General features: G+C 46.8%; 1 protein-coding gene across 1 annotated transcript; it reads right to left on the bottom strand.

The window, feature by feature from the left end:
• Positions 1-786: 786 nt before the first annotated feature.
• On the bottom strand, positions 787-25,086 carry LOC132470505 (zinc finger E-box-binding homeobox 2-like). The gene is made up of 8 exons (XM_060069176.1): positions 24,600-25,086; positions 6,489-6,809; positions 5,089-5,295; positions 4,561-4,766; positions 4,234-4,345; positions 2,440-4,052; positions 2,098-2,281; positions 787-1,769 (listed from the first exon to the last, which is right to left on the bottom strand). Exons 1-8 carry the CDS (start codon positions 24,748-24,750, stop codon positions 1,069-1,071), a joined length of 3,495 nt encoding a protein of 1,164 aa, XP_059925159.1. The 5' UTR covers positions 24,751-25,086; the 3' UTR covers positions 787-1,068.
• Positions 25,087-26,007: the final 921 nt, after the last annotated feature.

Raw genomic sequence — 26,007 nt, 5'->3', positions numbered from 1 at the left:
GTTTGCGGAAGCCTGTTTGAGAGTTTCCCTGCACCTGGCTACACTACACCCACGACATGTTGCTCTCCTCGTGGCGTTCGGGCTCAGCCTCGTGCAAAATGCAACCTTGTGCAAAATAAACCAACACATTTTTAGCCCTGTTACTGGAGACCTCCTAATATGTACAATATGGTGCATGTTTATTTCTTCAGTTAACGTGAAGAATGGCTTCAATTAGGGTGCTGACTTAATGATCCAGCGGTCTGGCAATTTAAAAATAAAATGTAGGATGTCTAATTAAGACAGGAACAATAATGATCTCCTACTACTGCTAAAATAGGTTGAGAGTAAACATTGTTGAGTGGGTTCTTTCTCTGCCCTGTGGTTAATATGTTTAAGCAAGCGGTATTTGCAGCATCATCATCATCATCAATATTTCACAGCATTATAGTAAGAGAATATTGTATAAAATCATGTGTAATAATTTCACCAAGTCGGTTCAAAGTTCACCCTTACTACTTGCTTTGGTAGTAGCATTGTTCGTTGAAGTATCATCTTCCTATTTTGCTTTTTAAAAATGTGATCTTGTGATCCAATGAGCGCCACAGGATATTAAAGGTTAGTAAGACTTGCATTAAAAAACGAAAAATAAATAAACAAGACCGAGCGACAAATCGACTTATTGCAATGCTAATAAGGCTGACAAATTATCAACTCACAGTTATGGTCTTCCGCATTAATACTGCAAGAGGGGTAATAAAAGATTATCCTGAAACAGTTCTATAAAAACAAATGTTGGCATGATTTGGACAAAGAAATTGGAGAAAGAAAAAGGATTGAAAACAAGTTTGTCAGATGATTGTATAATATTGCATAGAAAAATCTTTTACATTTTATAGCTTGCATAGCCTTGATGTTGTTATGGTTCTAACAGCGTCGTTTTTAATGAGTTGACGGAAAGATGAGGATATTTTATCCGGCATAAATATAGGGATACCCAAAAACGGACGCATTGAGGGCAATAATAATAAGGACACGCATAATATAAACCTTAAAAAAAATATTTGGATATTAATTGTCTTTGTCGATTCACGATTCAGCGGCGTCCAGGCCCAGTTTATGTTCCACAGCTGCATTCTGTTGCCCTGTTTTGTCGCTCCACTGCTGGAGCTCTGCTCTCTCCGCCCCCCTGGCCCCTCCCAGCCCTTGAAGCACGAGGCCGTGGGCCGGGTGTTCCTGCACGGCCAACGGCTCCCCCAGGCCCCGCCCCCCCGCCTCCTCTCCTCCCGGCGCACCTTTCCGTGCCTCCTCAGCGCAACTGTCACTCATCCTGTACACAATTATATTGTAACCGTCCTCCTCCTCCTCCTCCTCCTCCCCCTCCTCCTCCTCCTCCTCCTCCTCCTCCTCCTCCCTGCTCATCAGCCCAACGTGCCCCCCGTCCAGGCTGGAGTCGCTGAGGAAGGAGTGAGGGGTCTGGGAGTCATCCAGAGAGGGGGGGGTCTCGCCGGCGGGCAGTTGTGCCCCGAAATCGCTGCCCGTCCCCGTCCCGTCCGGGGTGAGGGGCATGTCGTGGTCCTGGTCCGGGTCCTGGTCGGGCTCCTGGTCCCGGCTGCAGTAGGCGTAGCGGTGGTTCATGTGCTGGGAGTACGAGCCCGAGTGGGAGAAGCGCTTGCCGCACTTGTCACACTGGTAGGGCTTCTCCCCCGAGTGCAGCCTGCTGTGCTCTATGAGGTGGTGCTTGTGCTTGAACGCCTTGCTGCAGATCTGGCACTCGTGAGGACGTTTGCCTGTAATGAAGGAACATAAAGTGAGAATCATGACTGGAGGGGGGGGTGGGTTGTTGTTTTGTTACGGGACTCTTTTGTTTTTTATATTGAAAGCTGTTACATCATTCGGTTGTTTCCCCGATAATAAAAGTTAACCTTATTCAATTTTTATTGCCCTTATAAAATGTGCAGGCTAGCCTGTTTTTTTTTTTTTTTTGGAGTGTTTTCCGCCTCTCCCTTGACGCGCCAGTGCATTGAATGATGACATTGAGTCTGTTGTTTCCCCTTATCCTCCCACACCTCCTCCACTAATTGCGCAGCACATCGGAGGAGCCCAGGCATTACATACCTGTGTGCTCATATTTGTGCCGCAGGAGCGAGCTGCTCTTCTGGAAGGTCTTCTGGCAGATGTCACAGGCGTACAGGCCTTCCTCCGTCTTCCTCAGCCTCTTGCGGCCCGGTCCTGCCTCCCCCTCCGTCCCCTCGTCCCCCAGGGAGCGGCAGTCCGGAACACCGCGACTCAAGGCCTCGCTCTGGGTAGCACAAGCAGAAGGATGAGGGAACCGTTCTGTAACGTATGCCTTATGCCCCCCTTCTTTAACCGAGTCTGTGTTTAGTTTGGTCAAATTGACAGTATTCACTGCTTCCTGTAAACTGGTGAAGACGGGAGGGGGGGGGGGGAACTTCTTACCACAAGAGCATGCCTGTCCTGGTGGATTCTCTTCAGCATGGCCTCGGTGTCTCTCTCCATCACGTAGGCCATGGGCGAGAGGAAGTCTGCGCTGTGTGCCGGGTGACCCAGGGGAAGAGACGCCAGGCCTTTGTGTCCCTGCAGAGCCAGGGCCGCCTGGGCCCTGGGGCCGAGCATCGAGAACCCGTCGTACCCAAACAGGGGCGCGCCGCCCCCTCCGAAGGCCAGGTGGTGGGGGTGTAAGAGGGGCCGGCCGGGACTCAGGATGGTCCTCTGCTGGGGCTCCGCCTCCACCCTCTCCTCTTTGGCGGGCTTCCCGTTGGAGGTGTGGCCCCCGGCGTCTCCGCCGGAGGGCTGCCTGGGCAGGGAGAGGTCCAGAGGCTGGTCGTTCTGAGAGCCCCCGGGCCAGCTCCCCTTGAGGTGGCGGGCCGTCTGGTGCTGAGGCGGGGAGACCCCGGGGGGGCGGGCGCAGGGGGCGGCGAGGCAGAGAGGCGAACCCGACCCGGCGGGAGGGACTCTGATCCTGGCCTTGGGGGAGGGCAGCGGTGCGGACGGGCTGATTGGAGGGGCGGGGCTGAGGCCCGGCTGCCCGGGCCAGTAGGAGTACGGGGACAGGGCGTCGGGGCGGGGCCGGGTCGGGGAGGACTGCGCGGGGAACAGGAGCTGCTGGGGGGCCGCGGGGCGGAGGGGGGGCTTCCGCCTGGGCGACGTGTCCGCAGGGCGGCCGTCGGCCGGCGGGAAGGAGGCTCTGGAGAAGAGGAGGGGCGGAGAGGCGTGGCCCTGGCCGTGAGGGCCCCCGGCGGGGGTCTCCGACGCCCCCCGGGTCACCTTGCAGAGGTAGCGCTCGTGCTGCAGGAGCACGGCCGCGTTGGGGAAGAGCTGCAGGCACCAGCGACACGTCGCCCCCAGCACGGCCCTCCCCTCCCCGGCCATCCCGCCTCCGTTCTCTGTCACCCGCCTCTTCTTCTCCATGGCGGCTCCCGTTCCTCTTCCTCCTCCTCTTCCTCCTGCTCTGTCCCTCTCCTCCTCATCCTCCTCCTCCTCCTCCTGCTCCTCCTCCAGCCCCCCCTCCTCCCGGGGTCTCTTGCCCTCCCTGTGGAGCATCCTCTGCAGGACCTCCTCGAACTTGGCCCCTGACTGGAGGTACGGCAGCAGGGCCGTGCTCTTGAACCCGTTGGCCCTCAGCTCCGCCGTGGGGTCCCACAGCCCGGAGAAGCCCCCGGCCCTTTGGAACGCGGAGGGCTTCTGGGGGCCGCCCCGCGGGGACAACAACAACAGCTGCTGCCGCTGGGGCTCCGGGAACACCAGGCTGTCTGAGGAGCTGGGAGAGAACGGAGAGTGCCGGCCGTTTGAGTTCCTCTCCCCGCCAGCAGGGGGAGACGTGGGGAAGGCGTGGTGGAGGTGGTGTTGGTGGCGGTGGTGGTGGATGGGGAGGAAGTGGGAGGCTTTGACGAGGCTGTTGAAGATGCCCGCAGCTTCAGCCATGTTTCCTCCTCCTCCTCCTCCTCCTCCTCCTCCTCCACTCAGGCACTTTTTGCTGCTCAGGTGGGAGCTGTAGGAACCCGAGTGGGAGAAGCGCTTCTTGCAGTTGGAGCACTGGTACGGCTTCTCACCTGGGGGAGGACGGACGCACAGGGGTTACGTCCCACACTAGCCACGTGGTTTTCGTTTAGCTTCATGACTGCGGTGTTTGTTAGGGTTGGGGTCTTGTCATCCAATCGTTAAATGTCTTGGTGTCAATGTGATGGTTGGTAGTGTCTTGTGAGGGGTTGGATCGAGAGCATGGCTTCTTACCGCTGTGAATGCGCAGGTGTTCTTTGAGGTGGTGTTTGTACTTGAAGGCCTTGCCACACTGCTGGCATTTGAACTTCCTGGTCTCAGGGCCCTGGTCCGAGCCGATGGAATTCTACAACATCAGGGGGAAAGTTATTACCAGCGTGTTCATTCATATTTTTCTCTTTTGTTGTTCAGTCACACGTCACAGTCATACGTTTTCTCTATTGATATTACATGAATGAATACATTATGCAGCGCATGGATGGTTGTGCGTTTCAACGCGGTTCATTTCAACGCGGTTCATTTCGACTCGGCCTTCACCCGTGCTAAAGGCACCCTGCTCACCTTGTCGTGGACCTGGTTGTGCAGCACCAGGTGCTGTTCCATCTGGGCCCTGCAGGTGGCAGTGTATCCACAGAGCGGGCAGACCATGTGCGCGGCGTGCTTCTCCGGGCAGGATCTGACGTGCTGCGTGAGGGCCGGCCCCTGCAGGTAGTTCCTCTGGCAGAAGGGACAGGACACGTGCGGGCCCCTCACGCCGTCGGTCCCGTCTGGGAACACCAGCATCCACATGAGACCAGACTCATTCGAGAAATACATTCACAGGACCACGGTTTTGAGTGTGTGAGAGATAATGTGTGTGAAGGACACGGAGAGAGAGCCATACAGAGACAGAGAGAGAGAGACGTGAATCAGTCATACAGTTTCGCAATTAACAATGTTGTATTCGGAATAGAAAAACTTCCAATGTGTCAAATGATCGCAGCCTGCGTGAGCGTGTGTGTGGGCGTGCGCATGTGTACGAGTCTGTTTTGTGTGTGCATGTAACCGTGTGTGTGTGTGCGTGTGTGTGTGTGTGTGTGTTAACCCTACCGAGTGTTTCAGTGGAGCAGTGCTGGGCCCCTGGGGACCAGATGGCAGGGGGTAGCTCGTCGTGCCGACCGCCGCCGTGCTGCCGGCGGTGGTAGAGGGAGTCGCCGCCATTTTGGGTGGCGTCCGAGGTGGTGGCCTTCCTCAGCTGGGCCAGGAACTCGTAGTGGGCCAGGTCCTCTAAGGCACATGGGAAGTCTGTGGTCTTACCTGGAGAGGGGAACAACGGAAGGTGTGAGTGTTGAAGATGAGTGTGTGTCTCCAAGGAGATCTTGTTGGGAATTGCTAGACGTTATTATCTATATTTTTTCGTTATTATATATTTTACAGGAGAAAGACATGAGCTGTGGAGTCCCTCCGATAGGTAACATGTGATACAACATAAGGGAATCAACTCAGCGATTGCTTTGCATCTGATTGCCATTTGTATTCGTCATCTGATATCTTGGGTGTGCAAATTTACTGAACGGTATTTCTACATAACCTCTCCTATCAGGGCCCTCGGGTGCACGCGGTGGCAGAGAGCCGAGAGCCGAGGGACAGAAAGCCCCGTCCGCACACGACCGGAGCACACTGGGAAAAGCGGCTTTCATTCCGACTGGGGCCCGTTTTTTTTTTTTGCTTACAGACAGCGCCGCCGCGAAGCCTGACGAAGATTTTTCAAATGTTTGCAGATGTCGCCATATTTTGATCGGTGTTTTTAATGTGGCGAGGGGTGGGGGGGGGTGGGGGGAGAAGAGACGGCTGCGGTGGGCTCTTGTAAAAGCGGCGCTTTGCCTTCATCAGGAGGGGCCGAATCAGGAGAGGCGAGGGAGCTAAGTGATTGTTAGGAAGGGAAAGCCGCGGCGGGGCCTTTGATCCGGGCTAAATAAAAGGGAAAGCCGCGTGTCGCTGGGCTCGGATTTCAGCAGCGTAACGTCATCTCTTTGATGCGTTGGAAACATTGTGACATTGTGTGGGATGAGTTCTTTTGTCATGCTTTCTCATAGGCTTTTCAAAGAGGGATGAGAGGGGTGTGTGGGGGTGGGGGGGGGGGGGGAACGAAAGTGAATGTCTGGCAGAAAAGGCCCTGATTGGAGGAGGCGTGGGTGAGAAGGTGTTTCTACTGGGGGATGTGAAAGCAGTCTTGAGTCAGGAGGATAATGTCAACATTTTTACACACAGACCTGTTGACTCAACAACAACGCTGAAAAGTAATAATAATCATGACACGTCATGTCTGATGTAATATTTCTGCCGGGCAGATGTGCGGTAAAGAGAATAGAGCGATGTAAATGTCGTCTCTTATCCGGCAGCCGAGCGTTTCATTCAGATAACAGTGAACCGTCACAGATCGCAGCTCACGAAGCCCGTTCGCTTTCTACAACACCATCACAATACTGCATCACATCTCGGACCCTTACGATGGTAAGCGATGGCTCCCTGCTGATGTTCCCCGTCTCTGGGGGTCAGGAGGGCGATGGCCCCCTCGTCTCCCCCACCCCCCAGCGGGTCAGCGGTCTGCAGGGCCCAGGGATGCCTGCCCCCGGGGCCGCTGAGGCCGTGGGGCGGCGCTGTGGGCGGCGCTAGGGGCGGTGGTGAGCGGCTGCTGCAGTGGCTTGCCGTGTCCACCGTCCCGTGGCTGGGGGTCAGGCCGGGACTCCCCTGGCAGTCCTGGGGCTCCATGCTCCACACGCCCCCCTGCTCATCCTCCCCCTCCGAGCCCAGCGAACACACCCGCTCCACTGGGGGGGGGGGGGGGGGGGGGGGGGGGAGAGAGAGAGAGAGAGAGAGAGAGAGAGAGAGAGAGAGAGAGAGAGGGAGGGAGAGGGAGGGAGGGAGGGAGGGAGAGAGAGAGAGAGAGAGAGAGAGAGAGAGAGAGAGAGAGAGAGAGAGAGAGAGAGAGAGAGAGAGAGAGAGAGAGAGAGAGAGATTATATGTGAGACTTACTATATTCTAATAATGTAATATTTATTTAGGGTTGGATGGATGGTTGAGACATCATATTATGAAGGTTATGAAGGTATTTTGAAATAAATGTTGCCCGTACGAGCCAAATGTTAACGTTATAGGTCTATATTGAATCCCATTCCAATTGAATGTGTTATTTAGTTGAATATTCATCATCGATCAAAATGGAAATTGGACAGGTTGAAATGTTTGACACGGTTTTTCCATTGTTGGAGCCGTAGATTATAACATTACAAAGGAGAAATCTTACTCCTCCACCACAAATTACAAGACTTTCATAAATGCAGGGATTTCTTATGTGACATTTAACTTCAAAAACATGAAAAACACAATAATTATACGTTTCTCCTCGATTTTTGTATTTCTGCAGTATCCCATTACACTTTAAGGAAAAGGCAACAGAATATCCTTTATGTGAAGTTGTACAATGTGTTTCTTTTTACACACCGATATTTCATCTGATTTTTATGTAGTTTGATGTGTGGGTTGTGATCAACACAAGGCAGATGGGCTCCTCTTACTGTGCAACCTACACAGCCCTGTGGATATTCAACACTAAAGAGAAGGGCTTTACGCTGGTAACCGGGAGATTACAGAAACAATTCTCCACAGGGGGCGACTTTCAAACCAACAGCAGACCTGTAATATTTTACTTCTGCTCAATAATGAAACACACAATAATAAATGGTTCCATTTGTCCAAAATGTAAGATGCATGATTTCAGCATTTCTTTCAAAATATACAATACATGCTTTCTTGCATTTTGAGTGGGTGTACAACTGCAAAGGGCCACGGTGCATGAGTGTGTAGGTGTCACATTCAAATGGTTAATTTACATATGATTAATTACTGGGGGTGTGTGGGGGCAAGTGAGGCCACCTGTGTGTGTGCCGGGTGTACACGTGTGTGCTTTGGGTGCGTTGGTCTGTGTGTGTGTGCGTATGTGTGTGTGTGTGTGTGTGTATGTGTGTGTGTGTGTGTGTGTGTGTGTGTGTGTGTGTATGTGTGTGTGGTGCGTAAGTGTGTGTATGTGCATGCATGTGCTTGTGTCTATGGGTGTTTCAATAAAACGGCATGCAAGCATAAAACGTTGCCCCTCTTTTGGAGAGACCCTTTTTTTTCTTTTGTTCCCAAACACAATAAATGACAATCACAAACACATGGCTGGGATTTCAACTGTTGGCTCTGATTTCCCCGGCTGCTTTGAGGACTCTCTGCCTCGCCCGCCACTGATTGGCAATATCTAATCCCGTCCAGAGTAACGACTATTGCCCTGTCCAATGAGGCTCCTGAAAGATGCCTTCGAAACAGAAAGGAAATAATCAACCAAAGCCTAATTGCTGTCGAGGGGAGGCTGCCTCTAGTAACACTCACCTCCAGAGAAACGTCAAATGTCATGCCGTTAAATATTTACTCACAGCTTCTTTTTAACGACGCATACGGCATGAGTTGTAGGGGTTGAGGGGTGAACCGCGTTTTGTGCTTATGTATTGTATATGTGTAACCTGAAGGACACTGCGGGGGTGGCCTCAGATTCGATATGACACCATCTGTGATCTTCATCACACATGTCAAAATATCAAAATTAGCCCCCGGAATTAGTCACTGCATTTCGGCTATGACTAGCGTGAGTGTACTCCAGGAGATGGGGATGCGCGGGGGGGCTCCCACACACACACAAACACACACACAACCATAAGCACACACACACACACAACCATAAGCACACACACACACACACATACATACACACACACACACATGCACGCACACACACACAGACACACACACACACACACACACAACCATAAGCACACACACACACACACACACACACACACACACACACACACACACACACACACACACACACACACACACACACACAAACACTGAAAAACAACGATCCAAGCGTTGTATACCCACCGGGGTTGTGTGTGTGTGTGTGTGTGTGTGTGCGGGGATTCTTCAGACCTGCTCCCAGAAAAAAATATGTTGTGAATAGGATGTTAAACAAATGTAGTTTTGGGGGAACTTATCAGGCCCGAGGAGATGCCTGAGCCTGATAGGACTGACCACCGGGGCTCCTGAAAGAGCAACAATCTGGTCTGGATCATCCTCAAATTGGCTCTCATTCTCCCGCTCATGACAGTGAGTGACAGTGGGCCCGTACACGGGCTGTCATTAAAGCAGCACGGAGCAGGCATGGCTTTCATTATTGGCCCTGTTGATTTATTTATTTGGATGGCAAGTACATTCTTCACCAGCCCTTTTCTTTCAATCATCAATCTTTGAACAGCGCAGGGGGTTTTGGGTTTGTGTGCGAACGTACGTGTGTGTGTGTGTGTGTGTGTGTGTGTGTGTGTGTGTCTGTACCTGTGTGCATATGCATACATGCTTAAAGTTTTGAGAGTTCATATGTGTATGTACACGGGTGAAGATCATTTATTTCTCATGCCGTGCCGTGGCTAAAAAGCTTCTTTTTTTTTTATATTGACCATCGAACACGACGAAATAGCTCACATTTTTTTGGCAGACATTACCAACACAGTAGACAACCAAACCTCAACATGTTTGGAGCCGCGGCAGCAGCAGCAGCCGCGTGAGCCAAACAGAGCACGTTGCCACGGCGAGCGGTAGTGTGTGTGGGAAGATCTTGAGTCATATCGAGAGCGAGCTGAGCTGAGCTGTGCTGCCTCATGCTCCACGAAGGCTCAGACCTTCAGGGACCGTGTCTGACGGCCTGACAACAATACGATCCCAACAATCACAATGGCTTTCTTCTAATCTTACTCTCACTCACTCTGAGAATGACTAATGGCGGTATTTATTTGGTATTTTTGGTGTAAGGATCTGCTGGGTGGGAGCCTAGAAATATCGTTGAAGGTTTTTTAAAGTCTTCGGGGTCTGGGAACCCGATCAGCACTGGAGGTTTTGTTGTGTCTTTCACATAAAGGTTATCCCAACATGTTGTTTTTCTTAGTTATCTAGCCACCACTGAAAAGGGTATACTGCCGTTTGTATCCAGGGCCCCGACTTCAAATGTTAATAACCTCCTTTCCTCAGCATAAACATTTTTGTTTAGCTCGATTTCAAATAGGCCTAACTATGTATTTTGGTTCAACTTTTTTTTTCTTCATAAATGTTTGATGGCTACACAGGAGAATTAGATTCATTAGTTATAAATGACAGGATTTCTATGAAAAAGATACACATGAAAATCCAGGTCCCATGCAGGCGATCATTAAAAAAAGGGTCTCTCAATATATGAATTGTGTTGTCCTTTGCCAGAGGAAACGTTCTGGGATCGTTGTTTGATTTTGAATACTGTACGCTGCTCTGTTTACAGCATGAAGGCCATCTACAATAGCATTCTAAACTACAGTTTATTTTATAAGGCACATATGTGACCTTGTATTCACTTAGTAATTATGTGGTGCAATGCTAAGTACACAATAATTACAGAGGAATTACCTTGTTTGTTTCTCTCGGTTTTGAAATTGCAACAGGCAAAAAGTAAGTTCCATAGCTACATAATTGCTTCCATTTCTACTGATTTCATATAGCTAGAATTACAAATAGATGTACAATAAATAATTTTATTATTATTGGTAATGTTATTGATGATTTACATTATTATTATTATTATTATTATTATACAACTTCCGCCGAAGCATGTGGTGTTGTGTTGGAAATGTGTATGAAGATTAAACATGGATGGGCAGAAAATGCAATGGAATAGCTATATTTATAAACATATTTACAGTGAATTGGTTCAAAACGTGTTTCGTTAAATTTAGTTTAATGCCATGTGGTTATTCATGCATTGACACATGTTTATTTCGATTTATTCTTTCTGTGTGGTTTCTTTTGGAGCACAAAACACTATAAAAACAATAACAACCCTTTATTTATAGTACATATCACTTCAATTTTTTCAAAATGTCATCCTTCTTTTTGGATTATTTTTGATCCAGAAAATAATTGTTACGTTCAACTAAATAATTAAGCTACATCAAAGGCACACTATGTTACATTAAGGGAAATAACTGCACTATATAATTGACGTAATTGCATCATGTACTTATGAAATCTTTTGTTTTTCTCAGCGTTTGTCATAGTTTCATAAGGTTGAGAGACTTGTTGTGATGGTAAAGACAAAATCACCACATAGAGCTATGAGAGACCTCCACACACACAGACATGACACACATCTAACCCATAAGCATTTAGTTGTTTTACTATACCTATCTCAGCTCCTCAGTCCAGACATCCATATGCATCTGCATCTTCTCTGAAAACTAATTCTGCTTTCAATTAGCACCCAAAATCTGTTGTGCCCTCGATATATAAAAAGAAACAAAAAAATCGTATTGTATGAACACGTAAAAAAAAGCGTCCTTCTCACTTTTGTAGAATGAGTCAAAAGCCACCACAACGTTGGATGACGCCCACTTAATGTCTTCGTCTCATATGCGACACAAACTCTCCTTCTCTCAGAGGCAGGGTCGTCTCTGTTTCCCTCTCTGTTCGCAAGCTTCACTGAAAAGCAGGCAGCTACCCCGATGACAACTCCAAGAAAACAACAATATTATCAATATCGTTCCATCTGCTCTCACTGTAGAGTTTCACATTCCAAGCGTATGCGTTAGGCAGTCCCTTGCGACACCTTCGAACATGTTTGACCTTTAATAGTCAATGCACTGCTGAATTTGAAACAGCTGGTTAAGCAAGCAACACTATTCAAAATGCCACCTTCACCTATCCACACTTGTGACGGAAGCACTGATGTGGAAAAAACTTCACAGAAAAAGTGTTTTATGTGGTGGTGTCGATAATAACTGATATGGCGTGAGTGTCCTAACACGCTGATTGTAGATGACATCATAGAAACACCAAAGGAGCGCACATACATCTAAACACGATGTCTGTTGCAGTGTGATGACATAGCTAGCATGCCAGCGTTCCAACATTCTCATCCGTCGATGGTGAAAAACCAAACCATTGAGTGAATCGACATGAGGGAGTCAGGCAGAGGAGGCTATAGGTTCTGTTTGAGTCTGCATCTATTCAAACAAGGATATTATTGCATTTTATCTGCTGTTTGTCATTATGGACATATGACCATAACTATTAGCTTCAACAAGCAACTCACACATGGCCATGGTCGTAAGGCGTGTTGTACATGTTAAGGGAGCATTAGACCTGCCTGATCATACCTGTATATGACAGCTTGGTTAGTTGCTGTGATATCAGTCAAAGATAAACCTCCAGAAACACAGGCAAGAAAAAAAGGTGAGAGAATCTGCTTACTTGCTTATATCATGGAAAGAGACATTAGAGGGGATGAGATGGAAAGAACTGAATGTGAAATACTGAGAGATATTAGAATGGATGACAGGAGCATTAAAGAGGATTCTGTGTGTCAAACGGATCCTACCACATATGTAAAGAAGTAACGGTGGGGGGAATTTCCCACAGCAGCTCTCGAGAGCTTGCAGCATGGTGTGAGCAACACACACACCCACAGAGTCTCTCTCCCTCTCTAAGACACACACACACACACACACACACACACACACACACACACACACACACACACACACACACACACACACACACACACACACACACACACACACACACACACACACACACACACACACACACAGGGCATTCGGGGCATCTAATATGTACAGATGTATAACTGTGAAGGGTGTGCAGACAAGACATGAATAAAATAAACAAAAGCTGGAACAAAACATATTCCATAAACTAGTTAAAGGTCACAGAGTAGCACGCTTGATGAAAGAATCACACATGCTCGTAAAAGGATAACAATCAACAGTGTGTGTGTGTGTGTGTGTGTGTGTGTGTGTGTGTGTGTGTGTGTGTGTGTGTGTGTGTGTGTGTGCGTGCGTGTGTGTGTGTGTGTGTGTGTGTACGGTTGCTTTCTTGAGTGTGTGAAGGAGAAAGAGAAAGAGAGAGTGTGTGTGTGTGTGTCTGTGTGTGTGTGTGTGTGTGTGTGTGTGTGTGTGTGTGTGTGTGTGTGTGTGTGTGTGCATCTGACATGTGTGTGCGTGCGTGTGTTTGTTGGCATTTTATATTTCTTTTTTGAAGACAAACCTCACAGCTCCAGTCCAAACAGCCCTTCATTGATAAAACATATTGACTTTCAAACCACTCGCCCTGTTAGTGCGACTGCTGCTTGCAAGTCACTGTCCCATAGAGACATCCTCACAGTAGCCTCCATGGCCCAAGGCAAACATTTGAAGAGCCCTGCTCTTAACAAACTGTGTTACTGAGTAAAGTGTGTCAGGGCTTCCACATCTGAAAACACTGTCCTTAGAATGGGCTCCCAAATTGGCCACTGCTTTCCATGTCACTGAAAGCCCTTCGGTAAAGTACATCTGCTGAGCCGAGCTGGTTAGCGACTTCAAGGAAACACACAACAATAGCCCAAGCACAGTGACCCTCTGCATACTATGCATGCAACGATTTAACAATGTACGTTTAAACTGTTGACCTTCGATTTACGTCAAGAAAACCCACTGACCCCATTCCTAAAGAGAGGAGGCGATATTACGTCAATTAATTGCAACACAAAGACACAAACAGAAGTACACAACCACAGACACAAAGGTGGACGCTCGTCATCGGTGTGCTCCTATGGTAACAGGCGTGTTTAGAAAGCGGCTCACATGACCCACGTGATTCAATGTCGAGGCAGAAAAACACCTCAACCCTCAACGCGATCATGTAAGGAGCTGTACATTTTGTTTCCTTCCCCTACAGTGCGCACAGTGTGTTTCTATAGGTGTCTAAAACGAGCGTGAGAGAGATCTTGCGGCATCAGTTCCTTCCCCTTTGCATGAAGGAGGTGCGAGCGGAGATGTGTGCCGTCACCCTATGTGGTCCACTGCCTTCCCCTTCTTCCTACCGTCTACTTCCTGGTTTACAGCTAGGCTACGGCTAGAGACACGCGGCTCGAGATAACGCCGTGCGACGCTACACCGCCACAAGCTGCTGCTTGGTTCCTAAAGGACTTGTTGGTACTCATAGTTGGTGCACAGATTTCAATATTTTGAAGTTTGCAAACAAATATATTTGGACACTTTATGACTTAGCATAGTTTGTGGGTAAACCCACAACACACACATCATGGTGTTAGAAACAAGGGTCGGTATGAGTGTGTGTGTGTGCGTGTGAATAAGATATTGCTGAGAGAGTTTGCATTAGCTGTAAGGGAGCACATCCTATAGAATGCACTCAGCCCCCGGCCCAAAGGGGCCCTGAATGCTGCTGCACCCAGGGCCCAAAGGGACTGTACCCTGGCCTGCCAATTGGCCTGTTCACCGGGGACTGTACCCTAGACCCCGGGGCCTGTACCCTACACCCCGGGGCTGTACCCAGGGCCTGTACCCTACATCCGGTGGCCTGTACCCCAGGGACTGTACCCTACATCCAGTGGCCTGTACCCCAGGGACTGTACCCTACATCCAGTGGCCTGTACCCCAGGGACTGTACCCTACATCGAGGGCCTGTACCCAAGGGACTGTACCCTACATTCAGTGGCCTGTACCCCAGGGACCGGTACCCTACACCAATGGGCCGGTACCCTGCACCCAGGGACTGGTACCCCAGGGACTATACCCTGGCCTGGCTGTTCCCTGACATGAGGTTTCCGTGTAGTTGGCGAGGGCTTGGGGCTGTGGAGGAATGCACTAACGGTCACAAAGGGACTCGTGGGCTCAACCGCACCGTGAATCAAAACCCAAAACTCCACTTTATTAGACGCCTGTCATTGCAGACTCTCTCACACCACTCTATAAATACCCCCCCTCCCAAATTTAGTTTTTCCTCTCTTTTCTCTATTTTTTTTCCTGACGTGAGAATGCTGGGGGAACTGACTTGGGCTTTTTGATGTGGCTCCTTATTTTGTACATTGGTGCAAGAAACCACAGCATAGTGGCTCCTTTTGAATATTAAAACACTCTCGTCAGGAAGACAAAAGTACTTTTCTTTTTTTAATAGGGGATATGTTTGAAATAAAAGTTCTCTTTGAGCTTAACAGCTATATAATGTGGGCTTGGGGTTGGATGGTTCTACATGACTTGACGCTTTTTGTTGCGTTCCATGGGTGATTTGTTTTAAGGGCGCTACAAATATGTCGGGTATAGTACAGATGTGCTTTCCACATCTGCACAGGGTTTTAATTTCTTTAGTAGCGGTGAGGCTGACATGGATTACAGCCTTTATCTGAACCCTCACCGCCGGTACAGTGAGGTGCAAGCTCCGAGGTTGAAAGTGTGTTAGACGGTGATGGAGCGAGCTAAACGTAGATATTGATTCATATAGTCACAGTTGAATGACATTTAATCAATATAAATATTTACAGATTACGAAAAGTACATGATGCATTTAATTATATTATGTCATTTTATGTATAATTCATATTTTTGGTAAAAATTTACAATAAGGGGATATTAATTGACCATTATTTAACATAGGCCAGTGCTGTAATAAGCATTATTATATAGCATTAGCATAGGGGATAGGGCAAGGGGGTTAGTGTTAAGGTTAAGGTGGAAAGGGTTCACCCTAACCCTATTAAATATTACATTTATACCTCAGTTTACATGAACACCATTACCTTAGTTAACATGAACCCAATAAGTAAACTGTTAGTTAACGCTTACTTCTGCCCTAATGTTAATATATTGTTTATTAATGGTTTATTAATGTACCCTTATTGTTACGGCTTATCATTATTTATTTTTGGCTTAATATTATTAAAAAAAATGAGTACATTTTTTATTCCATTTCATCTACGCATATAATATAGTTATGTATACATATATGAAACTAACATAACTTAACACTGCAACAATTGATTTGGCCTACATTACAGTGGAGAATACGATGCCCAGGATGTTTGCTCACTTTCCTTTGTGTAAAACAGTTGGGGGCGCCCCCCTCTGGTACATGTTGGCATGGCACTTAGATATGACATCCCACCCAGAAGATGATGCAGCCAGACGACTTTAACAACTACATGTGGCATGTAAAAAGCAAGCATGAAACAACAAGAAGGATGCCTTTCCAGACTGTCATCATCTCTATTTGTCTCACACTGTCCATCCCTCTCGGTGTCTCATATAATCTCCTCCTCCCCCCTTTCCCGGTCTACTGCTCACTCACACACATCGTCCACTTCCTCCTTCTGGCCCACCTCCTCGTCTGCATGTCTCTCAATCACCGTTGGGAGATTTACCCACGCACACTTGCACATGCACAGGCATAGTGCGTGTGAGTAGGCACAGACAGACACATTAAGTCATACGTGCAGATATATGTACATGATTATACACACAAACAAACACATTCCTACAAAAAAATGCAGACATACATATATAGACACACTCTCATAGGCAGTCAGAGAGCCACAACACACACACATTGATCTATGATCGCTGTTCACAGTGTGTGTGTGTTGCACACATACACTCTCCTTTGCGCATGTGTTGGCGTGTGTGTTTGCATGTGTGTCATGTGAAGTACAGGCCAACGCCTTGAAACATCAACTAATTAAAGTGAGGGAGGAAAAGTGCCAATGCAGCACAACCATAGCGGTGAGAAATAAAGAGCACACACGCATGTGTGTGTGTGTATGTGTGTGTTTCAGTACCAACACGGGCCAAGTATTGGGGGAGCGCATGATGGGGAGAGAGTGAGGGAGAGAAAGAGATGGAGGGAGTGGGAGGAAGCAGAAGAAGGAAGAAACAAAGGCAAAGACAGGGGGGGGGGGGGGGGACCTCAGTTTGCCGAATGCCGCTCCGTAAAACCGTCGAGCAGAGGAGAAAAAGACGTTTAAAAAGCAAAACTTGCAGCTTAACTGGATCTTTGATGTGTATCAGAAGAGGAAAGCAGCCCCGCGACTGAGACCGGAGTAATTTTAAGTCGAAGCAGAAGGCTTGCGGACTGGCTGGCTGGATGGCTGGCCTGCTAGTCGACGACGAGGCCTTTGATGGCGCTGGCTGTTTGAAGTGGTTTCTTTCGGGGGATGGGAGCAGCGTGTGGCGTCAGTGGGACAGGGAGGGGGGGGGGGGGGGGGTCCATGGGGAGGAGGAGAGCATGGATGGATGGATGGGTGGGTGGTGGGACAGCAAGAGAGAGAGAGAGAGAGAGAGAGAGAGAGAGAGAGAGAGAGAGAGAGAGAGAGAGAGAGAGAGAGAGAGAGAGGTGAGATAGTTGCAACAGAAGATACACGGGAACTGAATGGAATGATAGAAAACAGATAGATAAACATGTTGAGTGTATGGGGGGGTATTGTAACAGCACGCAGGGAGAGGAAGATGGCAAAGATCAACATTCCAGCAGAAAAGAGAGAGAAAGACACACACACAGATAGAGAGGGAAATACAGAGAGAGAGCGAGAGCGAGAGAGAGAGAGAGAGAGAGAGAGAGAGAGAGAGAGAGAGAGAGAGAGAGAGAGAGAGAGAAGAAGAGAGAAAGAGAGAGAGAGAGAGAAGAAGAGAGAGTAAGAGAGGCTGAGAGAGAGAGAACAAATAGATGTCACTGGAAATTATAATGAGAAACTTAAAAGAAAGTTATCTCAGAAAGACACAAATCTTATAAAAAAAGCTTGAGGAAACATGAAAAATGCATGTGGGTGTGTGTGTGTGTGTGTGTGTGTGTGTGTGTGTGTGTGTGTGTGTGTGTGTGTGTGTGTGTGTGTGTGTGTGTGTGTGTTTGTGTGTTGTACAATTATAAAGTATGAATTTACGCATTTTTATGCACACTGTATAATAGTATCATAATGAAATGATTAAAAAAGTTTGATTGAATTATCTGTTCTAAATCCAAAAGGTCTTTTGAATCCTTGCCGTTGTCATATTATTCTTAAGCAAACCTGTCAACCGTCATGTCGGAGTCCTTCATGTAAACAAATTGATAAATAGTATAGCAGACGGGTGTTCTGTCATTATCATACCCCCTTGAGCTTCCTGTGTGATACAGTCTTCTTCCTGTTCTCTTTCTTACCTGAGGTATTAAAGATGAGTATCTCTTATACCGCAGTAACTCCACCAATGAAATGTATTCCTACCTGATAGAAAGACATTTTCTCCGCAATTTGATAATTAAATATTTATTAGAACTAACAAGGCCGGAATGATTTTGCTTTTTTATCTTGTGCTGTGTATCTTCTACATGTGATTTTAATAGAGATTTGTGACAGAGAGATGGTGACCGATATCAATCTGAAAGATATCGAAACCTGCAAAGCTATAGGAAATGTTAAGTTCAGTAAAGTACACTGCAGCCTAAGATGGAATGCTTTCATTGATTCATGATTGTGGGTGTTTGTGTGTGTGTGTGTTCATGCACGCATATCCCTGTTTATGTGAGTGTGTGTGTGTATGTGTGTGTGTGTGGGTGTGTGTGTGTGTGTGTGAGTGTGTGAGTGTGTCTCATGCATGTTTGTGTGTGTCTGTGAGGGTGTGTGGCTGTGTGTGTGTGTGTGTGTGTGTGTGTGTGTGTGTGTGTGTGTGTGTGTGTGTGTGTGTGTGTGTGTGTGTGTGTGTGTGTGTGTGTGTGTGTGTGTGTGTGTGTGGGGGAGCGCTGGGTGTGCAGGTCAGATAAGGGTGGTACTGGTACCTGCTGATCACAGGTACAGAGAGGAGGATCCCAGATAGAGGAGGTGAACGACTTCCCGCACACTTTCCCCTGCATATGATCACTTCATCCACTCCTCCCTTGTTGTTTTACCACGTAGAGCGCCTCGAGCCCAATAGGATACACGGTGAGGAATCAACAACAAGATAATAGCCTGCAGATATCTAACCATGTCGACTACATTCTCTACATTAAAGGGGGCGCATTCCAGAGTTGCCCACATTTCAGCTCCATCCCAGACGTTTCACATTAAACTTTAAAGAAGACAAACTGGAATCGTGCGCTACGAAACGTCTAATCAAGATGCATATTATTTGAAGGGCCGAATACAAAATCAATCAATGAGATGAATGAGAGAAATCGGGGAAAATACAATGCAAAACCAAGCATGACCCCAAACTGTTTTCCATGTTGAGTACACATGTTGCTGTCGGAGTGAAGCCTGCGGGAAGGTGAAACCCAGCCATCCCGTTGGTTTCTGCAGTTCACATCACCGTGGATGAGCCGAATTGTAGGGCTGCTTGGTTTGAAACACTGCTGAAATAAACTCTTCTTGTAATAGATGTAGGTATAAAACGGGTGCGGATCAAAACTGATCGCAGTAAACCAGTTGCATGCCCTAAAAAGTGATAGAAGACTGGCTCGTCAATGAGATAAACAGAGTGAAATAACACTTTAACAGTATCAACACAGAGGTTAGAGGTGAATGAATAAACAGGGGGGGCTGGGGATGTGTGAGAAGGCTTGAACAAACATACACTTCTACGGTAACCAAGTCCGCACACTCTGCTGCCCAGTTCCATTTAGCAGGTGTAACGTTTACCAGAGAAGGCCTTCTACTATCAACAACTATCGGTTGATGATACTCACATCACATGGTTTTAACCTTACCAGCTGCTGCTATCTTGATCTATCTATCTGTCTGTCTGTCTGTCTGTCTGTCTGTCTGTCTGTCTGTCTGTCTGTCTGTCTGTCTGTCTGTCTGAGATTCAAAAGAGGATTTAAATGTGTCAACACTCTGACCCTCCTACGGTTCCACAAAAAGAGACAAATTCACAGATGCAAACTAGAAAACACACACACACGCAGCATTTATCTTCCAGATCTCAGAGTGAGGTGTGGGTGCATTATTGTTAAAAAAACAACTCCTCTATATATCTCATAAGGAGATGTGGTTTTTAGTGTGTGGTGGTGGACGTGCTTTTTGACTAGCTTCAGTATTAGACAGCTCAGGTGATGGTTTGTCACTTCATCTGCCCCAAAATGCTATCAAAATGCTTGGCCTAAACAACCACGGCTGTTATTCACGTAGGCCAACTTTCTGAAAACGTAATAATTAGGAATTTCAAAATAAATAAATCAAGCACGCAACCACAGCATTGCTGCGGCTATTTTTGGGATTAAACAAAAAAACCTCTCTCTTCTCTTTTCACCCCATATGTTACTAATCCGAACCTTAAAGTACACTGTGTAATATGACATAATCAATAACTGATTAGTCATGTGGTGGAGTTTGAGGCGAGGGGATCCCCCTTTCCACTGGCACGGGGTCCTATAGGCCCTCTCAGGACCCACACCAGAGTCCTCCTCGAGCTTTAGGGGGTCGACCGGAGACAACCGGCCACTTATCTTCTCTCCTCCACTCCGATTTTTTTTTCCGCTCTTGTAGTGCTCTCGATCCATCCATGTTCTTCCCCTCTTCTTCTCTATTTGTGTCAGGTTTTCACCTTCATCGCCCATGTTATCGCTCGTCATTTATACAACTCTTCAATTCAACCCCCCCCCCGTCCCGTCCTCCATTATCACCTCTTCGCCTCATGCTGGTTTCTGTGAGCGCTCTAGCTCAGTCAAACTATTTCTGTCTCCTCCTGCGCTCTCCGACCCCTATCTCTATCTGTCCCCCACTTGGTAATAAATTGGTTATAAACCAGTGCCTGGGATTCTCCTTCATGTCTGGGGCTCCCACATCCTGTCCCCAGAAAACTTATTCTGATCTTCTTCATCTTCCTTTTCTCTGGGCTAGCTCTGTCCTGTAGGCCTTAGCGGGGCAGGGTAACACAATGGTGTGTCACACGCTCTCCCTTTCCTCTTCTCTCCCTTTCTTTCTCACTCTGTTTCTCTCAATTTTTTCTCTGTTGTAGTTGTTTCCCTCCCTTTTCTCAAATGGTATGTTCTGCCCGATGTGGCAACCCAGTGCCAGAGAAAGCCACACGGACGCACACGCTCTCACATACACACACACACACACACACACACACACACACACACACACACACACACACACACACACACACACACACACACACACACACACACACACACACACACACACACACACACACACACACACCAGAGAGACACATACAGACACACAGCTGGGCTCCAGCTGCACACAAAGACTTGGGTTGGAAATCAATGAAGGAGAAAGAAGAAAAAAAGTCCAAAGAGTTTAAATAAGTTGGCACTTGAAAAAAGCAGAAAAATGAGAATGAAGGAGCGAGAGAAAATGAAAAAAACGGACTCAACAATAGAACATAGATTTTCATGGGCTTGAATATAAATTATTATAATGTGCCAGGCCTTTGGGGTCATCATAATGTAGCAGAGGGATGACCAACTAATATGTAGAATAAGCTCTTATCAGCAAGCCTGGTTAATGCCAACTGTGTTCTGCTTGATTAGTTACCTACAAAATGAGCAATATCATCTCCTCCATGTCCCAAGCTGTCCTCTGCTCACGTGAAAGTCTAACGTTGATTCACATTAAGGGCAAGAGGTGCGATGCAGTATTCTATTCTGTGGCACTCACACTACAGTAATAAGAAAATTATAGCAGAATGCTTACATGCCACACCACTTTAACTATCACAGCCCCGCTAATGAAAACTTTCCCATTCTTTGATGAAGTCAATCTCTGACTCACTTTAAACTTGGTCGAGAAGACCCTCTGTCTATTACCTTTCATATATATATATATATATATATATATATATATATATAGTATATACATATGTTTCCTCTCTCTGCCTGTCTTTCTTGACACTGTTAGCACAGGCTGCTTTCAATCTGGTGGGGGAACGGGGGGTTGTAATTTCCGTTCATCTCTTGATACTGGTAGACATTGACAGTTTTATGGGGGGAGACAGAGACGTAATCAATAGGCGCCTCGGATAGAGTCGAAAACCCCGGCTGAGCGTTTTCCCCCTTTCTTCTGGTTTGGAAGAGATCCCCAAATTGCTGTCTCGTGAGCAGAGCCTGCCAAATTCATTGGGTTTTATCAAGGGCTTTTAACTCCCTACGAGCACAGCCACCTCCAGCCCAGCATTCCAGGCTCACAGCACTGTATACGCTCAATTGCATGCTCACACACACATGCATTAGTGCACATCGCGCACATGTGTCTATGTACACCCTATGTAGCAGCAAGAAACCTGGCAGACAATTACACTGAGCTACACATCAATGCACTCAAGCACATACATAAATGCAGATTGGGGAATTCAAAGTCAGTGTTCATTGTTCTTTGTTCACACACACACACACACACACACACACACACACACACACACACACAAACACACACACACACACACACACACACACACACACACACACACACACATACAAACACACACACACACACACACACACACACACACACACACACACACACACACACACACACACACAAATACGAACACATAGTCACACACACACACACAAATACGGACACACACAATAAATACGAACACACACACACACACACGAACACACACACATGCACACACACGCATCCACACACACAAACACACACACACACACACACACACACACACACACACACATGCACACACACATTAGTATAGTTCAGTCAAGGAACATCACAATCGTGCACTAAATTATGAGCATTTCTATAGCAATCTAGGGATTCATATCTTCATCTGCAATTCAAAACCCAGAAAATGAAGGCCCTAATATTTCCCCTGTGGTCGAAGGAGTGTTACTGCTGGCCATGAAGAGAGGAGCCTGGTCAGAAAGTAGTTTTTACTGATGGCTGGACAGTCTCTGGTGATGTGATGCTGCCCATTGGACAAATGGGATGGGCTGAGTGATGGCAAGGCGTTATGTGACAGAGAGGTTTGACACTGCATGTGTGTGTGTGTGTGTGTGTGTGTGTGTGTGTGTGTGTGTGTGTGTGTGTGTGTGTGTGTGTGTGTGTGTGTGTGTGTGTCTGTGTGTGTGTGTGTGTGTGTGTATGGGTGCATGTGGTTGTGTTTGAGTACAGTACACTAACACCAAGCAGCCGAAAGGCCTGTCACCATAGTGTAAGTCCGCTAAGCCTGGATCCTCACACCTCTGTCTCAATCAAATGAGGAAACTCTCACTGCAAACTAATAAACTAAATGAGGACACACACAAACACACACTACTGACTTCCGTTGCATGGGCAGACATTGCACACAAACAGTGATGTGGATTAAGTTTCCTATTCCAACCACTCAATTAATAAACATCAACAAGCTATACATATCCGTATGCAAATGTGTGCGTGTGTGTGTGCGTGCATGACTGTGTTTGTGTGTGTCTGGATGCATAGGTCAGCGTTATAGTGTGGATATTGGTCAGCATGCAGAACAAAGTTTGCATCTGCACACACTTGAACTGGAACTACACTTCACATGGAGAATGCATTGAATAAATAAAAAATGTATAGTGTCTAATTTTCTTTTACTGTTCTACTATACTATTCTCACATGTATAATGCAATCATCATACAATTAAATAAAGCGGACAAAATAGCCTTATATATAAAGAATTCAAGAATATGCAAATGAAATGTTGTATTTATAAACTTGCTAAAATGTATGTACCGCTGCATAATCTGCGACAATGCTAATTAAACTATCCCCGCTTATTTTTCTTTCGTGACTTGAGACCTATCGTGCGTTTTTCAGAATTGTAAACAAATGCCATGACGTGAAGACTGACGCTTTAGCATGCCATGATCATTGAAATTATTTTAAGCAATTTAGATTGATGGCCTAAACCATCTCTCACAGGGAAATGTCAACATTAGTCAAAGGTTCCAAGAGACAAATAATTCGCTTTTTATAAGTATCTTCAAACAAATAAATTGATGTTTTCTCAAATTAAATATACTCTGTGTTAACAAAGTATAATTTCCCAGTAGGATTAGTTGTAAAATAATACGAACTTGCCCATATGTGTAGGCCAAGCTATCCTTATATAGAGAGAGACTCGGGATGTGTAGAATGATCCACAGATTAGACTCATATTCAAATTTAACCACGGCTTTGTCAGTTATTCTGATTTAACCTCGGTTATTAAATTGGATATTGTAATTGCTGTTATTTAATTGCTTTCCACTGATAAGAACTCTAACTCTTTTAGACTATAGGGTATCAGAGTTGTATGTTTGCCTTAATTTATGTTACTGTTTGGTATATTTTTGGCTCAGAGATCAATCAAATAGTTTGTTCAAGATAGCAGGGACCATTGGCACAAGCCGAGAGTAACACCGCTCAGGCGGGCTCTGCGCTCCCACAGGTGGTCTACCCTGAGCTGTGGAGAGCAGGCACTAGGCACCACATAATGCTGCAGGTCCAATCAGAACAGTAAGTAGGCCTACATTAAATAAGAAATAATACAAAAAGTGATAACGGTCCAAAGCAAGCAATTTGAATAAAAAAAAAAAGATTGAGTAGGCTGGGTTTTCGTCAGGCAGTAGGCCTAGTTTGTTTCAAAGATGCAGGATGCAACGCTATGCATTCAGGGTCGCTCTCTGGGCGACGACTGGCGACAGAGCATGCAACGTGAATACACATGATACACGTTTAAAAGACTGAGGGAAGCGGCACACGTCTTACCTTTACTTCTCTTGGGGTTGGCTTGTTTCCTCCGTTTGCCCCGGCTTTCCTCTGTCATACTGGCCAATTTGCAATAAGTGTCCGGAGAACAGTAGATGAGCTGTGTGTGTGTTTCCTGAGTCTGTGTTTCAGAATGAATGGCGTGAACCATCGCTGACGATCACAGCGGGGGACTAGAGTCGTGAGAGGACTCCAGACGACCCAACAAGCACCGAGCTGGAGTGATGTCATCCAGGGAGAGGTTGGCCCCCTTGGATCACTTATTCACAAGGTGAACCGCTAAGACCCCTCCCGCCCCGCGGTCGACGGTTTAACTTTCCAAAGAAAGTTTGCTAGTCGTTAGGAACTTTGCCTAGTGGAACGCTGTTGTTAACAAAACCCAACTGCGCCGCAAATTTGTCGTCCGATTTTCAAGTGAGTTTCCTTCATTTTAAGAGCCTTGTCGTGATACACTTCGGGAAGCTAGTCGAGATAGTGAGTAACAGTCCGCGGGCTCGAGACTTTACAGCGCATCGTTATCTCGTGCGCGGTACGGTCTTCGCGCGCCAACATCAAAAAAGTGTGCGCATGGTTTCAGATTATTCAAGCTATCTATAGATTAAACATACGGATACCGCCGTTTTCCGTGTCTAATTCCCCCCTTCATAAAGTGAACCATTATAAACGCGTGTATTGGGGGCATTTAAACGTATGGCAATTGTGATGTTTCCAATATATCGTTTGCTTACAAAATAGGGCTTTTATTTAGATGAATGTTTATCTGGCCAGGTATGCTTAATATGCAAATCCTCCCCCCCCCCCCCCACACACACACACACACACACACACACACACACACACACACACACACACACACACACACACACACACACACACACACACACCCCAGTGGGTTGTTTTTACTGCTTGGCTGTATGCGCATCGCACCTGCGCTCAAGTACCCTGGAGAGGACCCCCTTCCCGCGCTCCATTCATCCCTCAATGACTGTAGGAAGTGGTGCATTGGTGGTCCTTTGTGCTGGAATCTGGACCATAATCTGTTTAGCAACTCAAAAAACATCCGAAATAAAACTCCCGCTCAGCTTTGAGGACCCCCACCTTGGCATTCTCACCGCTCTAGAGCCCCCTACCTCTAAGTAACTCCTGGAGTTGTGCGGGGCACATAATGGCGAGCCGGGTAGCCGCTTCTCCGAGCATTGAAACCTACTGTAGCAGAAATAAACAGCTATCCTCCCTGCGTTGTTACAGTGCGATGATTAACAGTGAGCCTGTTATAGGAAACGAAATAGTCCCATATAGGCTCTAGGCCTATATGTTTGAGATTATATCGATGGTAAAGTAAATTGTATCAATTTGTCTCCATTCAATATACATTTGGCCTATACTATTACGTTCGTAAAACCGCTTC

Source organism: Gadus macrocephalus, chromosome 13 (assembly GCF_031168955.1).
Source record: "Gadus macrocephalus chromosome 13, ASM3116895v1".
Taxonomy (NCBI): domain Eukaryota; kingdom Metazoa; phylum Chordata; class Actinopteri; order Gadiformes; family Gadidae; genus Gadus; species Gadus macrocephalus.
Note: the sequence above shows the minus strand (reverse complement) of the source record. Positions and strands in the feature narration are given on the sequence as shown.

What these genes read in the sequence shown, in the direction of transcription:
- LOC132470505 (XM_060069176.1), bottom strand. Translation starts at nt 24,750, where the DNA reads ATGGTTCACGCCATTCATTCTGAAACACAGACTCAGGAAACACACACA. An exon ending in GGGAGCCATCGCTTACCATC is followed by an intron (nt 5,296 to 6,488) that starts GTAAGGGTCCGA and finishes TCCCCTCTCCAG; the next exon opens with GTAAGACCACAGACTTCCCA. An exon ending in CTGCTCCACTGAAACACTCG is followed by an intron (nt 4,767 to 5,088) that starts GTAGGGTTAACA and finishes TGGTGTTCCCAG; the next exon opens with ACGGGACCGACGGCGTGAGG.